This window comes from Antechinus flavipes, chromosome 1, assembly GCF_016432865.1.
Source record: "Antechinus flavipes isolate AdamAnt ecotype Samford, QLD, Australia chromosome 1, AdamAnt_v2, whole genome shotgun sequence".
Lineage (NCBI taxonomy): Eukaryota > Metazoa > Chordata > Mammalia > Dasyuromorphia > Dasyuridae > Antechinus > Antechinus flavipes.
In genome coordinates, this window is record NC_067398.1 from 59,343,717 (window position 1) to 59,358,827 (window position 15,111).

The window sequence follows — 15,111 nt, forward strand, 5'->3', positions numbered from 1 at the left end:
CCACTGCAAGAGGTTGGGAACATGCTGTCCTGTTGGTCTAAAGGAAATGGTGGGACTATATAGGATGACTTCCTTTCTCTCTATGTCATTGTCCAGTGCCTTCATGACTCACTCATCAATACTTTTGTACAGGAGTGACCAGCGAAGTTCTCTGGTCGAATTGATGAGTTTACAGGGAGATGAGTTGTTGTTTGGGACTTAAAGGAAATAAAATGCTTGCATTATTAAGAGAACGCTGAAAATCAATAGGTTGGCTTTGGCCCAGATTTGTGGTAGTCCTATAAAGGGCTTCAGTTTCAGAGCTAATTTTTTTTCTTTTTTCTTTTTCTTGAGAAAATTAGAGAGAGCTAAATATTAGTGTCGAAGGAGGCGTGGGAGGAGGCTTTGATCTCTGGAAGATGACAATATGACATTGCCCCCAGGGACCAAATGATTATTTCTTCTATCCCAGACCAGAGAGAACAACAGTGGTGGTACAATGAGAGTTCCAGAACTGTGAGCACCTGCCCTCCCCATATGCACATGCCCTTAACCACATAGCCAAGTAGAAAGGGGGTCCTGAACCCCAAACTTCTCGGGAGAAAGCAAGTCTCTGAATTGAATGAGCCTGAGGTGACTTCTATAGCTATTCCCTATCCAAAGCCAGACCAATAAACTCCAGTATCTTGCCTTCATACTTTCAAGTAGCATCTAAGCAGAAGAAGAGCTCAATAGAAGGAGAGACTCTATCTTTAAGATATGGTCTTATGATAGAGAACCAGTTCCTTGGTCATACTAGGTGTATATGCTAGAATATACTAGCATATCAATCTAAAGCTTCAGATTTTTATGCTAGTAAGAGGGGAAAATCATTCCTGTGAATTAGATGTTAGCCAGTAATTAACAAGTGTTAATTAAGAGCCTGTTATTTGCTAGGTACTGAGGTATGATAAATATAAAAGGATGGAGGGAAAACCACTAATGACTGGGGAGGGAAAGGGGAAGGATCACTGGCACTTGGGCCAAGTTTTAAAAGAATCTAGAGATTCTAAGAACAATGAAGGGGGCTATATTTAGATGCTGGGCTCTGGGCTACCCATTCTGTAGCAAGGTGAGGTGGTCTTGAAATAGTAATAGCTTTTCTCCTGCTCTCACTGATGGGAGTTATATGCAGAACATAATGTGATTTCATTTCCAGCAATAAATTATTGCAAAGCTTCAGAAAGGGGAAAGGCCCCCAAATTAATAGGTTTCCTCCCTCGGAAAGCAATTGTCACATAAATTCAGAGTAAATATCGGTCACTGAGAGGTCTATAAATCCCCATAAGCATTCTGCTGATCAATTCTGCTTTGAAACATTAGCCCTGTTGTTGATTAATAAAGCCTACGTGTGACAGTGTGTACTAACGAGAGAGGCAATGTGTATGAAGCACACACACAGTGGAAACGATAAGATGTGCATGTTGTCTCCCCCATTAGACTGTAGGTTCTTTGAGGACAGGAACTGCCTTTTCCCACTTTTTTGTGTCTCCAGTTGTACCTGGCACACAGTAGGTGCTCAATAAATCTTTATTGATTAATTGGCAGTGAAAGTGAGGTCTCCCACCTCCTTCCTTGGTTCACAGTGCCCAGAATTCTCCTTGGAAAGGAGCAGCATCTACACCATATAAGTTTTCAATCTCAGACCAGTATACAGAATTTATCCATGCACTGGGAACATTCAACCCAAATTCTACTCACTCAAGCACATCCCGGTTGAACTGTTTCTGCCGGTTCCCCAGGAACTCTCCAATCATTTGCCTGCTGAGACCTTTCCTCTGAAGAAGGAAATGAGCTACACCCACGGGCGTGTCAGGGACGAAGCCTCTCTCAATGAGGTACTGGACTCCCTTTTCAGGTTTCCTGGGGAGAAAACAAAACAAAAACATTTAGCCTGGTACCACACCCCCCAACATAGGGACATGAACCAGACTCACCTATCTGTGGGCATGGTGTAGAAGCTTTGGGAAAATCTGCTAGCTCAAAGTCAATATAATTTTATCAATAAGTTGTGATTAAGAACCTACTATGTGTCAGGAACCATCCCAGATACTAGAGATACATAAAAGACAAAACATCCTTATGTTGAAGGAGCTTTTACTTTAATGGGAAAGATAAAATTCACATATGTGGCTAGTATTTATATTAGTGCTGCAGGGTTTGCAAAGCACTTTGTGTGTTCTTTCAATCATCATAACAACTTTGTGAGGTAGAAGCTATTTTACAGATAAGGAAATAGATGAGTTCTGAGAAAGATTAAGCAACCTGCCCAGGGTCACACAGCTGATAAGTTTCTGAAGTAATCCTGAGCCCAAGTCCAGTCCTCTATTCACTGTTCCCTAGTTGCTTATTTATACACATATACACACATGTATATATAATGCACATATATATATATATATATACATGTATTTGTGTACATTTACAAAGAACATGCAAAAACAAATTGGGAGGAAGAAGGGAAAAGGCATCACAAGTTTTTATATGCTCTTGGAACTGACTCTTTAAGGAATTCTACTGAAACTCCAGCAGGTAGAAAGGAGAGGGGACCACATCATTACATGGATGGACAACAGTCAATTTAGAGAGGTAAATGCAGTGTTGGGTGGGGAACAGCAGGATGGCCAGATACCTAACCAAAAAAAATATGACAGGAGATAATGTATAATTGGCCTGGAAAGAATGGGGAATAGTTATGAAAAACACTAAACACCAATCAGATGAGTTTATAAGGGAGATAAACAGCAGTCATTTGAGTTTACCAACTGGAAAGTGATGTGGTCAGATTGATGGATCATTTGAAGTGGAGAGAGAAGTGAATTGCCTGGGAAACTCAAGAAAGAGTTGTTCTAATAGTCCAAATGAGAGGTGTTGGGGACTGGAACAAGAAGAATGGATGTAAGACCACAGAAAAGGAGATTGATGTGGTAGCTATTGCACAGTAGGTAGGAGCTATTGCAGTGGTAGAGTTGACAAGATTTGACCTCTAACACATTATTCAGATGTGAGGGAAAGTGAGAAATTGAGCATACCCCTATGAACTTAGATTAGAGAACCAATGTCAACTCTGAACAGAAACTGTTGTGTTGCTTAGATGTTTTTCAGTTGTGTCCAACCTTTTCTGACCTCATTTAAGGTATTCTTGGCAAAAGTACTGGAGTGATTTGACATTTTCATCTCTAGCTCATTTTTCAGATGAGGAAACCAAGGTAAATAGGGTTAAGTGACTTGCCCAGGATCACACAGCCTGTAAATGTCTGAGGCTGGATTTGAACTCAGGAAAAGAGAATTTTTTTTTTTAAAGAATAGGTTTTTAGGAGGGGATAATGAGTATTATTTTGGATATGTTGAGTTTGAGATGTTTTGGGGACATTCAGTTGGAAATGTCTACCAGGCAATTAGTGAATTGTATCAAAAGATCAGAGGAAAAACTAGGGCTACATAGACTGATGTGAGAGTCATATTCAGAGAGATCATTGAACCCATGGGAGCTGAACCCCTTCATCCATCTAGCTATTATACAGGGTTAATAATTCTGATTATGGGTTATTCAGATGCTTAGGTTCTCTCCTTTTCCTTTGTACATTTGGCTCTTTGCTCTTTGCTCAATGCTCAGGGGAACTTGCTCTCATCGATTTGGCTATAGGAAGCCTCTTTGGTGAAAAACAAACAAACAAATACCCGGAGCTTTTTCATTACTCCTGTTTATGTTGCACCCAACTGCTCTCTTCATTTCTAATATGACCCTTCTGGAACCAAGAAATTCCAGACCTACTTCTCCTTCTCCTTAGCCTGCCATTCCAGACTTTATATTAACTGGTCCTACCTTATTTCTTCAAATATCTCCCATTCACCCCCAATGTGAACCATCTACCTTGATCAGTCCTGTCTCTTTGCCACACAACTATTTGTCTTGACTAAGGTATTTTTTTTTTTTTTCTATTTTCAGGATAGTATCCCCTCTCCTCTCAGCCAGTTCAAAACTGAGGCTTTTCAGAATAAACTTGTGATTCACCTCTTCTAAAAAGCCACCTGAGACCAGATTATATATAGTCTTGGAATTATTCCTTACTATGTCCCATATAATCAGTGTTTTCTCTTCCTAACCATGCTGGGAAACTCTTCCAGAGCAGCACAACATTATGGAAAGGACATGGGTTTCAAATCTTTGCTCTATTAAAGCCTTTATGACTTTGCTTTTTTATGATCTTTCTTTTCTCTGGGCCTGAATTTCTTCCTCTTTAAAATTAAAGAGTAGGGGAGAAATGAACTTTTATTAAAGTCTAAGGTTCTACATCATATAATATTTTTTTCTGGTTTTCTTCACAATGATCTACTTCAGGGCTGGGCACATGATTGGTGCTCAATCAATGTTTGTTGAATAAATGAGCAAATAAGGAAGGTTAGAATGATCATTGCTAAGGTTTTCAAATTATCAAAGAGCTAAGTTTCCCAAGTCAAATCTAACTAGACTAAGTTTTGTAGGAACAGAATATCTCTATCTGGTTGTTCCACAAATACAACATACGTAAGACTGAGATCACTTTTCTCCCTAAATCTGATTTTCTTTCTAATCTCGGTGCATGTCAATATTCATCCAATTTTGTGTTCATACCCTCACAGTTACCCTTGATTCTCAGATCTTTTTCTCTTTGCCAATCCATCCTCTACACAGATTTGACTATGTCATTATACTACTCAATGAATTCCTGTCCCTGTGATCTTTGGGGGTCAAAGACAAATTCTCTGTTGAGCACTTATAGCCCTTCACAAACTGCCTCCATCCTAACTGCCCAGTTTTAGTATTTGTCACTACCTTTCATACTCTCTGTGGTCCCAGGAAAGTGGTGAGACTCTTTTTAAATATAAACTACATATGGTATTTGTATACATCCCTGTAGAAAGAATGGAAGTTGCTAGAGGAAAGGGGCCAGGCTTCATTTTTTGTCTTTATAATCCTCAGCCCTTGCACACCTTCTGGCACAGAGCAGTTATTTAATAAATACTTGTTAATTAACTAATTGACCAACTTTGTGGGTTTTTCCTCTCTCTCCATAGGATCAGAGGCCTTGTCTTATGTAAGCCATGTATCTCTTCCCCCAGCTATTAGAGAATATTCTGTACCCATGAAGCAAGCTTAACAAATGTTTGATGTAATATTTGAAACTGGAGTTGCCTAATCCTGCTCTGGACTAAACTGATCAGTGGGAATGCTTCTATAAAGTAGGGGGGGAAGGTTAATGGAAGAAAGAGTTACCCCATTTGCCATATCCTTAACTGTGTAGTTTGAGAAAGTTGCCTTCTTCTCTTTATCCCCAGTACCTGAGGTCCCAGGGCAGCTGGATGGACAAGACATCTGTTTTGAAGGCCTTAGAATAATAAACTATGCCCATGTGGCAGGCTCAGAAAACTGTCAGAATTGTGCTACTGAAATGAAGTTTCCCCATTGCTCCATAACGAGATTTCTGTCAGATTTTTGGCTTTTTTTGTCAGCCTGTCTTGTGCCTATAAGGTAGAACCATCTAGGAGGAAAAATACTGCTACCCAGGAGACCACTTGTTGGTAAATCATGTTGACAGCTCCTCCAGAAAGTCCTTCCATTTTGTCTCCACTGGGAGAACAATTTCTCTTTTAAACAGGGAACCGGGGGAAAGAATCAGCTTAACTGTCAAGAACATTTGTATTTGGTGGTCTCACTGGAGAATTGGAGCCATTTCCTACCCTTTTCCTGGGGGGTCCAGGCAGGGCAGAAAACATTCATTCTTTGAAGACATACAGGTCAGTGCCCTCTGTCCCTCTGGGAAATTATTGGCCACCACCTGGCTGTTTTGGGGGATGGGGAGAAGAGACAGGCTAGGGTCCATCTGCCTCTCAGCAGAAGTGAACTGTTCCTGAACTATTCCTGACTCTCCAGAAAGACTTCAAGGATACTGCATTTCTAAGGACAAGTTAAATCAAATGTACCTTGCAAGCAAGATGACAACTATTTTTATCTAAGAACAATCACACAACCATAACCCTAGAAACTTTGTCAGAAGGTTCACCTTTGATCCATCTCAGTCATCATTACTCCTAATGACACATCTCTAAACACCATCTCTTCCCCAGATTCTCCAACCTCCCAATGTCAAAGTAATCCAGGTTTTCCCAAAACACACAAACTCTACCCCAGTTTTCAAAATTCTTTCTCTCTTCCATCCCCCTGGGAATATCCAGAAGCTTTTTCTGCTGCAGCTTCCCAGATGGCTTAACCATATTTATTTCCAATTGGCAGTGAATTTCATTCTAGAATTTATCAGAAAATTCCAATTTTCTAACAACAAAGTAAAAGGCAGCAAAGGGAAATGCTTTCAACAAAAAAGCAAAAGAAAACACCATTTCTCAGCATGTTTTACTGTTATACATAGTCCTGAAAAACAATATCAACACAATGTAAGGTCCAATTCCTGTTGGTCCCAAGGAAATGTAACTTCCAGGGGCGGGATTATCCTGGTAATTTCCTTTAAGGTTATTGAAGTTTTGAAGGCTTCCCCAAACGGATCTCTCCTCTTGACAGCCTATAGCACTCGTACCATGCAACCTTGATCATTTGATTATATTTAATTTGGCACCTGATTACATACCAGAGATAATTGTTTTCTAATTATTTCTTGTAGGGAAGTCTCAGGGAACTCTTCAAGGGCAGAGGCTGCTATATTTTTCTATTATATCTTCCACAGTATCTTTCTTTCTTTCTCATTGAAAAAACAGCATACTCCTAACAAATACTTGTTGTATGAATGAAATACGTTCAGAGACCTGAACTTAGGCTAATGGCGTACAGAGTTTTGTTTTTTGCACCAAATTTCAGGAAAGGGAGTCTGTCCCCAGTTTCACCTTCACACCCCACTGGGCTCAGGGGTATAAATCTTGCCCATAACTCCAGAGGAATGTGTTGAAATTGGAATTTGTTAGATAGTCAACCAATCTGCAAGTCTATCTCCCTATCTCATGGTGCTTGGACAAAAGAAAGAAAAGAAAGGAAATATTGTGGGTGCTTGTCACAATCTGACATCTTTAAGGTCTATGATCTTCTGTTGCTAGCTCAGGCTTGGGACATGACCCAGTATCCTCAGGGGAACCTCGATCTCAGAACAGTATTGGGGAAACACCTTTTGTCTAGCAAAGACTGAAACTTGGACTTTAATTCTACGTGATTCTAAATTCCCCATCAATATTAGGAGGAATAAGACCACAAAATAATAATAAAGAGAACTTTCACATCACTATGTGCTTTATACTTTCCAAAGCTTTCCTAATAATCTTATCTGATATCCACAACGAATCAGAGTATTGCCTCTCACAAGGCCACATATCTCATTCAAGGCCATAAAATAAATGCAGAGACTATGATCTCTTCATTGGTAAGCTGGTTCTCTTTACGTTACATCAGAAAGACATCCCAAGGTGAGCTCTTCCTAGAGAACAATCCCTTTCCTAGCTCTCTGGACTCTTATAAACGAGAAGCCTGATGTACTGAAAAGGGAGCAATCATGGAGTTGGGAAAATGTGGGCTTAGCTCCTATTTCTGACACACATTGGTTGGGTGACAATGGATAAGTTATTTAATCTCTCAGTAACTGAGTCCCCCAGCCAATTCCCTTAACACTCTAAAGTGTTAACACTATTAAAAACAAAACAAAACTGTAAAGCAGTGAGGATCTGCAATGGTGGGAGAGGGAGTTTCCTAACCCTTAATTTCTCACACCAATGAAATCACAGGTCATGTTAAAAACAAAATAAAATAAAATAAAAACTTTCAATTTATCTTTGTTCCAGGTAGTGCTCCTTAGGTGTATTCTAATAAACACTCTCTGTGTGATTTTCAAAGGTCCTTCTTGGTTCCCATTTTCAATTATCTACTTTAGTTATCTAGCTATCAGAAATAACCAAGTTCTCCATCATGAATGAATTCTCATTGGCTTTCTTAAGTATGATCATTTCACAATTATAGAAGCTGTCTGGTGTGCTGGGCAGAGTTCTACTCTTGGTTTCAGTCACTTCAGTCTTCACGTCTTCCATTTTAAAGTGAGAGTGTGAATGATCACAGTCAAGCATTAGTATTCTCTTTCAGGTTTCTGGATTGCTCCACATACATGATCTCATTTGATCCTCGCATTTATTTTGTACTTTACAGTTTACAAAAAGGCTTCATACTCTTCAAAAAGTTTCCTATTGATTATCTCATTTGATAATCACAACAGCTCTGCAAAGTAACACTACAGGTTCTATTTAATCATTTTTAAAGATGAGGAAACTGATGTACAGGAGTTGAGATATAATAAGTCAACACTAGACAGAAGAGTTAAGTCACTATCAGCAGCCAAACAAAAATGTACCTGGTGAGTGTCCTTCTCCCATTTTAATGAGTTGTCTGTGCTTGTCTAATCTTCCCGTTGAGGAACAGGGAAGTTAAGCAATTTGTTTGTTTAAGGTCATGTAGTAGGAAGTAGCTGAGCTGAGATTCAAAACCAAGTTCCCTAACTTTTAACTCAGCTCTCTTTTTTGAGATCATAGGAAAGATGATGATGATAATAAGAATCCTAAGTTAAGGTTGTGCTTAACAAATATTAGCTTATAAGATTGTAACAAAAATATCCCAGAGACGTAGGTGCTACAATTATCCCCATACTTACAGATAAGGAAATTGAAGTAAACAGAGTTTGTGACTTGTCCAGGGTCTCACAGCTATTGTGCATCTAAGGTAGATGTGAACTCAATCTGAGCTCAGTGCTCTATCCTCATTGACGTGGAGATAACAATTTAAATGACTTTAACAATGTTGCAATTGGTCTTTTTTATTCCTAGGGTGTAGGTGTGGCATATTGAACCATCTAAGTGTTCCAAATAACTGAGCTACTCTTCCTTTTTACCAGGATTAGGGAGCTGTTGGGTATCTACTAGGCACTTTGCTGGGTGCTAGCGGGCAATACCCAAAGTTGCAGGAGATGCAGCCAGAGGGGACCTTATAGTTTGGTAGGAGAGGAAAAAACAGACACAGACAACTCGTTAAGATGGGAAAAGGACAATGACAAGAGAAATTTTTGTTTGGATGCTGATAACATCTGAACTATTCTGTCGAGTGTTGAGATGAAGATGTTATCTCAACAATTATATTCCATCTTTGGCTGTGACATCCAGAGCTGCTCCCCTGCCACGAGATCACGGGATTTAAAGCTGGAAGGGGACCTTAAACATTAGTTCAACTCCATCATTTTTTACAGAAGGAGACAAATCTAGGAGTTAAGGGCACTTGTCCAAGGGCATATATGTAAAAAGTGGCAAAAACTGGGTCTCCAGTATAGATCTTCTGAATACAAATCTGTTTCTCTTTCTCCTCTATCACACTGACTTCCCATATTTAGATGTAGATAGTCACATTTTATTTTGACTTCTGAAATGAGACACAAACCTAAGGTCTTTTATCCATAACATTTCTCCCTCCTGGTTGACTATTGCAGGAACCTAACTGGTGTTCCTGCCTCCTTTTCTCATTTATTCTTCACAACTGCTAAGGAGCTAGCCAAGGGCTTCTCTACTCAACAATCCCCAGGGGCCCTTTATTGCATCTGGGATAATAATGCAACTCCTCAGTTTGGCATCTAAAGTTCTTCCCAATATGACTTCAACCTCCCTTTCTAGACTTTAGACATTTATTATTCCCTTTTATGTCTCCCCATGATTCACCTGAACTGAATACTGACTTCCTTGAACAAGGCACTGCATTTCCTGGGGATACCTTGGCCGTTTCCCAGACATCAAACTCAGAACCTCTAGCTGCCTTTAAATACTCTTTCAATTGAAGTGCTCATTCTCACATGGAGACTTTGCTTATTTCCCTTTACCACACCAAAATAAACTTATCTACTTAATATATTTTATATCTACTTAGGTTGTACATTGTGTTTCTTAAGTCAACAAACATTTATTAAGTACCTAATGTGTATCAGGTTCTGTGCTAAGTCAACTCTGGAAATATGAAGAAAGGCAAAAAAACAATCCCTGACTTCAAGGAGTTCACAGTCTAACAACGATGTACAAACAAAACATAGATATATAATATGCCCACACAGCCATGTAGTACATATTAGAATATATAAAACAACTATGTATAAATGGTGCATATTCATACAAAATATAAACTAAACACAATGTACATATATGACATACATATATGTATACACATATACATACCTATGCACATATAAATATACCTATAAAACAACCATGTCCAAACATTGCACACATTTATGTAATATAAATATGCACATTCATACACACATATACACAAGTATATACATATAAATATGTGTAGGCACAAATATTTACAAAAACAAATATATAAAACAATTACATACATATAAACATACAAATCTATATCGTATATATAAAATTAAATGATCCCTATTTACAAGGAGCTGACATTCTAATAATAGAGAAAATATATAATGATATATGTGTATGGCATAAATATTAATTGAATAAACACAAAATATATGAGGTAGTTAACACAAAATCATTTGAATGGGAGAGCAGTAGTATTTGGGAGGACAAGATAAGATGGTGCTTGAGCTGTGTTTTAAAGGAAGGATTGACTCTCTAGGAAGTAGAGTTAGGAGGGAATGTACTGCATGCACATGGAAAAGCAAAAACAAAGGAACAGAGATGAGAGACTAAATGGTGCATGGGGGCCTGCATGTATCTACCGACTTAGATATTATAGAAAACAGAAAATGAAACAGAAGGAAAATGGCAACAACACAGTAATTCACAGAACATACAAAATATGGGTAATAAATAAGATGTATTAAACTCTGTGGACCTTCATCTATAAAATGAAGGGATTGAACTAGATGCCTTTTGAGATCCACTAGTCTAAATTAATGTTCCAATAATAATCATGATGCAAAAAGGCAAAGTTCATGTCATGGATATCACTAAGATTTGATGAGATATAAGGATCCTGACTACACTGCAGCTAGAGAAGAATACACCTTCTACAAAAGAAATAGAATTGGAAAACATGAGTAGGGCTGAAAAGCCTTAAACTATTAAGAAATTATAGTGAGGAAATCCAAAAGCTAAAGGAGAGAAACAGTTGAGATGGCAACTGTGTGGAGATGAATGGAAGGAAGAATGGCAGTGGTATTGTGGGAGTATCCTATAGACCATCTAGACAAAAGGAGGAAACAGATAAAGAATTCCCACATTTCAGTTCAAATTTGCATAAGATGGTAGAGTCATGGCTAATCAGCTATTTTTGTGAAAAAGATCTGGGGATAATGGTGAGCTGCAAGGTCAATAGGTATTGACAGTTTAACATGCCTGCCAAAAGAACTATAATTAGAGAAGTAAAGTGTGCAAGATGAAATGCAATGGATTGCTTTGCAAGATAATGGGAGCCTTAACTAGAAGTCTTTGGGCAAAGTTTGGATAATCATTTATTAGGGATGTTATAGAAGACCCTCATTAGGGTATAGGTTGGACTAGATGGTCTGTGAGTTCGTTTCAATTCTAAGATTTTGTGCTTTATTATTTCTCTATGAAAAGACTACCTTTGTCCTAGGTTTTTATGTTCAGTAATACAGAGGTTTTGTGTCATGATTCACAAGGGACTGAAAAGAAATATCATCATTAAGAAGAAATGTGGGAAGAATATAGGACTTGGGGCCTGAGGGTACTTTAGATTATATAGTCAAAACCATTCCCTTAATTGAGGAAAACTGAGGCTGAGATTTCATAGGAGCTGCCCAAAGTCACACCATTAAGTTTCTCTTGTCTTTATAAATATGAGAGAAAGCCACACAGTATCTCCTCCTAATAGTTAACATTCACACACTACTCTAAAGAATAAATGCAAACCATTTTCCTTCCAATAACCCCATGAGAAAGTATGGTATGTCCATTTTGCAGATGGAGAAATTGTACGTTGCTTGCTCATTATCACATAACTCATTCTAGTGGCCAATATGGAATCAAACCTATGTTTGAATATTCATTCAATGGTCTTTTCTTTTAAGAATGCTCCATGGTCTCTATTGATGCAGAATTGAACCTTTCCCATGACTTAAGACTTAATAGATAATTCTTTAGCTCCAGTAAGTCATCTGCAGAAGACAGACACCCAGACAGGTGCTGCAATTGGGTAGAACCTATTAAAACTTAAGTGCTACTGGTATAGCCTTTGATAAACCAATGCCACCTTCATAGTACAAGAAGACACAGAAATGGAGCTTTTCTGAAGCTACACAAGTAATTACTAAGAACCCAATTATAGTCTGTGCTCAGGTTTTTATACAAACTAGACTTGGGAAAAATAAGGATAACCTATATTAGATTTAACTTAAACATTAAATACTTGCTTTGCAAAAAGCATAGAAAAAAGCATGCTTTAGCATACTAGGTGCTGAAGATACACAGATGAAAACAAAATTATCTGTGCCCTCAAAGGATTTTACATTATAATGATGGGACAGAACATATATACAGATAAGCAAATATAAGGTAATCTAAGGAGGGAGACTTCACCAGTAACTATGGGGATTAGGAAATATATAACTCTGAAAGACTTAAGAACTCTGATCAAATGAAGCCATAGGCCATGATTCCAGAGGATTAAGGATGAAACATGCTATCTGCCTCAGGATAGAGAGGTGATGAACTCAAGATGCAGAACAAGACAAACATTTTCATATGTAAGCACTTTTGTTTTGCTCAATTATACATAATTGTCATAAGGTTCATTTGAATTTTTTTTCCACTGAGGAGAGTAGATAGAAGGAACAGTGGGGTTTTGGGTTGGAAGAAAAAAAAACAGAAAGAAAATAAAAAGAGAGAAAGGAAGGTCACCGAAGCCTTAAAAATAATTCACAGAAAAGAAAAGGAAAAAGGGCCAGAAGGAATTACAGATTTTAAAGTAACATATTGGATTTATTATACCCTTAAACAGGCTATAAGTAAAGAGATTCAGTTTCATGCTCAATCCTCCTTTTCTGTTTTGCTACATGTGTGGAAAATACTCATTGTATTTAGTACTTGTTAAGTTTAGAACAGAAAAAAAAGAATTTTTTTTTTAAAGGGAAAGGCATAGGGCGTAGTACTTGCTGGAGCCAATATAGTAAATTTGTGTGTGTAAATTTTATACACTGTACACATACAATACTATATACACATACATTGAATGTACACTTGTTTGTATCTAGATCATTAGCATTTTAGGGAAGGAATCAGGACTACTTTGACCTTTCTATGAACACCTGGCATAGTACTAGGTACACAGCCTTTCTTTCCAGGGAAGCTTCTTCTAATCCCACGTGAGCACAGAGGAAGGAAAAAAAGAATCTTACAACACCCACAGGAAAGTAAGCATGAGTCTGGAGGAAACATTTCAAACTTGCCCTCATGGGTTCAATGACACTCACACGACTGGTAAAGATGACAAATGTGGTGGGGCTTCAGGGACAACAGGCAACGTTAGTGCACTTTTGGTAGAGCTACAGCCAACTTGAAGGTAATTTGGAACTATGTCCCCAAAGTTACTAAACTGTGTGAGTACTTGAACCCCCTGTAGTGTACAGCTGGACCTATATCCCAAAGAGATAAAAGAAAGAGGAAAGACCTCTATGAACAATGATATTTGATTAAAGCTCTTTTTTTTTTTTTTTTTTGTGGCAGCCCCAAACTAGAAACTAAGGAGATGTCCCCTTATTAGAAAATATATGATCAAATCATACACGGAGGTGATAAAATATTATTGTGCCATAAGAAATGATAAAAATAGGCAGTTTCAGAGGAAACTGGGAAGATGTCTGTGAATTCATGAAAAGGTAAGTGAGCAGAAATAAGAGTATAGTTTATACAGTGGCAGCATTATCCAGAAAAATGACATTGAAAGATTTCAGAACTCTGCTCAATGCAAGAAGCCATTGCCTACAAAACTTAAGATGAAACAAGTCTCTCACCTGCCAGAGAGGTGACTGAAGTTAAAATGAAGAGAGACACATTTTTGGATGTGGCTAATGTGAGAATCTGTTTTTCTGGATTATGCATGTTTATGATGAGGTGTTTTATTTTTTCTTGTTTTTCACTTGTGGTTGGTGATGGTAGACAATAGAAGGAACAGAGTAAAAATGTATGTAAAATAAATGATTGTATATGAACTGGATGATTAAATAAGATTGTGCCCTTCCCCCCAAATTATCTTTAGCAACAAGCATATCCAAGAGCACACCCAGTTTCAGATTTCATCTGACATTTCAGGCAAGAAGAAGTCATTAACAAAATTCCAATCCAAGAGATTAGAACTGAGTTTGACTCTCCTCATTCTGTGGAAGTGAATGTGTCTTTGGACCCAAAGTAGTCACTCAAACTGTTGATATGAACTGGCAGTAAAATCTGTCCAGGGGTCAAGGCCAACTTTTTCTTCTTGATAGCTCCCAAAGTCTGAGATGGGATGCTTCTTAAGACCCTGCCAAAGGGCTACAACACCTCCCAAAGGATCATATTAATACACAGCTATGTGTGTATTGAGTGCCATGGATGGACTAGCTGGGCCACTAAAAAGTATTTCATGGAATATGTTTAACATGATTGTACATATATAATCTATATCAGATTGCTTTCTGTCTTGGGGGGAGAAGGGAAGAAGGGAGAAACATTTGGAGATTAAAGTTGTACAAAAACAATATTGAAAACCGTCATTATATGTAATTAGAAAAAAAATAATATTAAGTACAAAAATACAAAAATATTTCAAGGGAGGGGGGAGGAGAGAACCTTCCCTGAAGGGACAGAGAGATTAAATTCCTGAAACTCATTCACTTAGAAGGGATTTCAGAGACCACCTAGCCTTAGAGCTGAAAAGTCCTTAGAGAATTAATTCAACCAATCCTTTCTTTTTGTGGATAAAAAAGCTGAGACTAAGAGATGACCCAATCCAAAGTAACACAAGTGCGAGAGACACATAGAATTCAAATGGAGGTCTCCTCTTTTGAATTTCATTGTTACAATACTATTCTGTCACTCCAAGCAAAATATTTTCTAGGCATAGAATTT

The 15,111-nt window shown here is 38.0% G+C and overlaps 1 protein-coding gene across 7 annotated transcripts in view; it reads right to left on the reverse strand.

Annotated features, from left to right (window-relative positions):
- The window catches only part of IQSEC1 (IQ motif and Sec7 domain ArfGEF 1), a 751,998-nt gene that overhangs the window by 36,038 nt on the left and 700,849 nt on the right, over positions 1-15,111 (reverse strand). For all 7 annotated transcript variants that reach the window (XM_051983715.1, XM_051983682.1, XM_051983690.1 and 4 more), the window contains one exon: positions 1,720-1,881. In XM_051983715.1, coding sequence (XP_051839675.1) covers positions 1,720-1,881 — 162 coding nt within the window. The remainder of the gene's footprint in view (positions 1-1,719; positions 1,882-15,111) is intronic.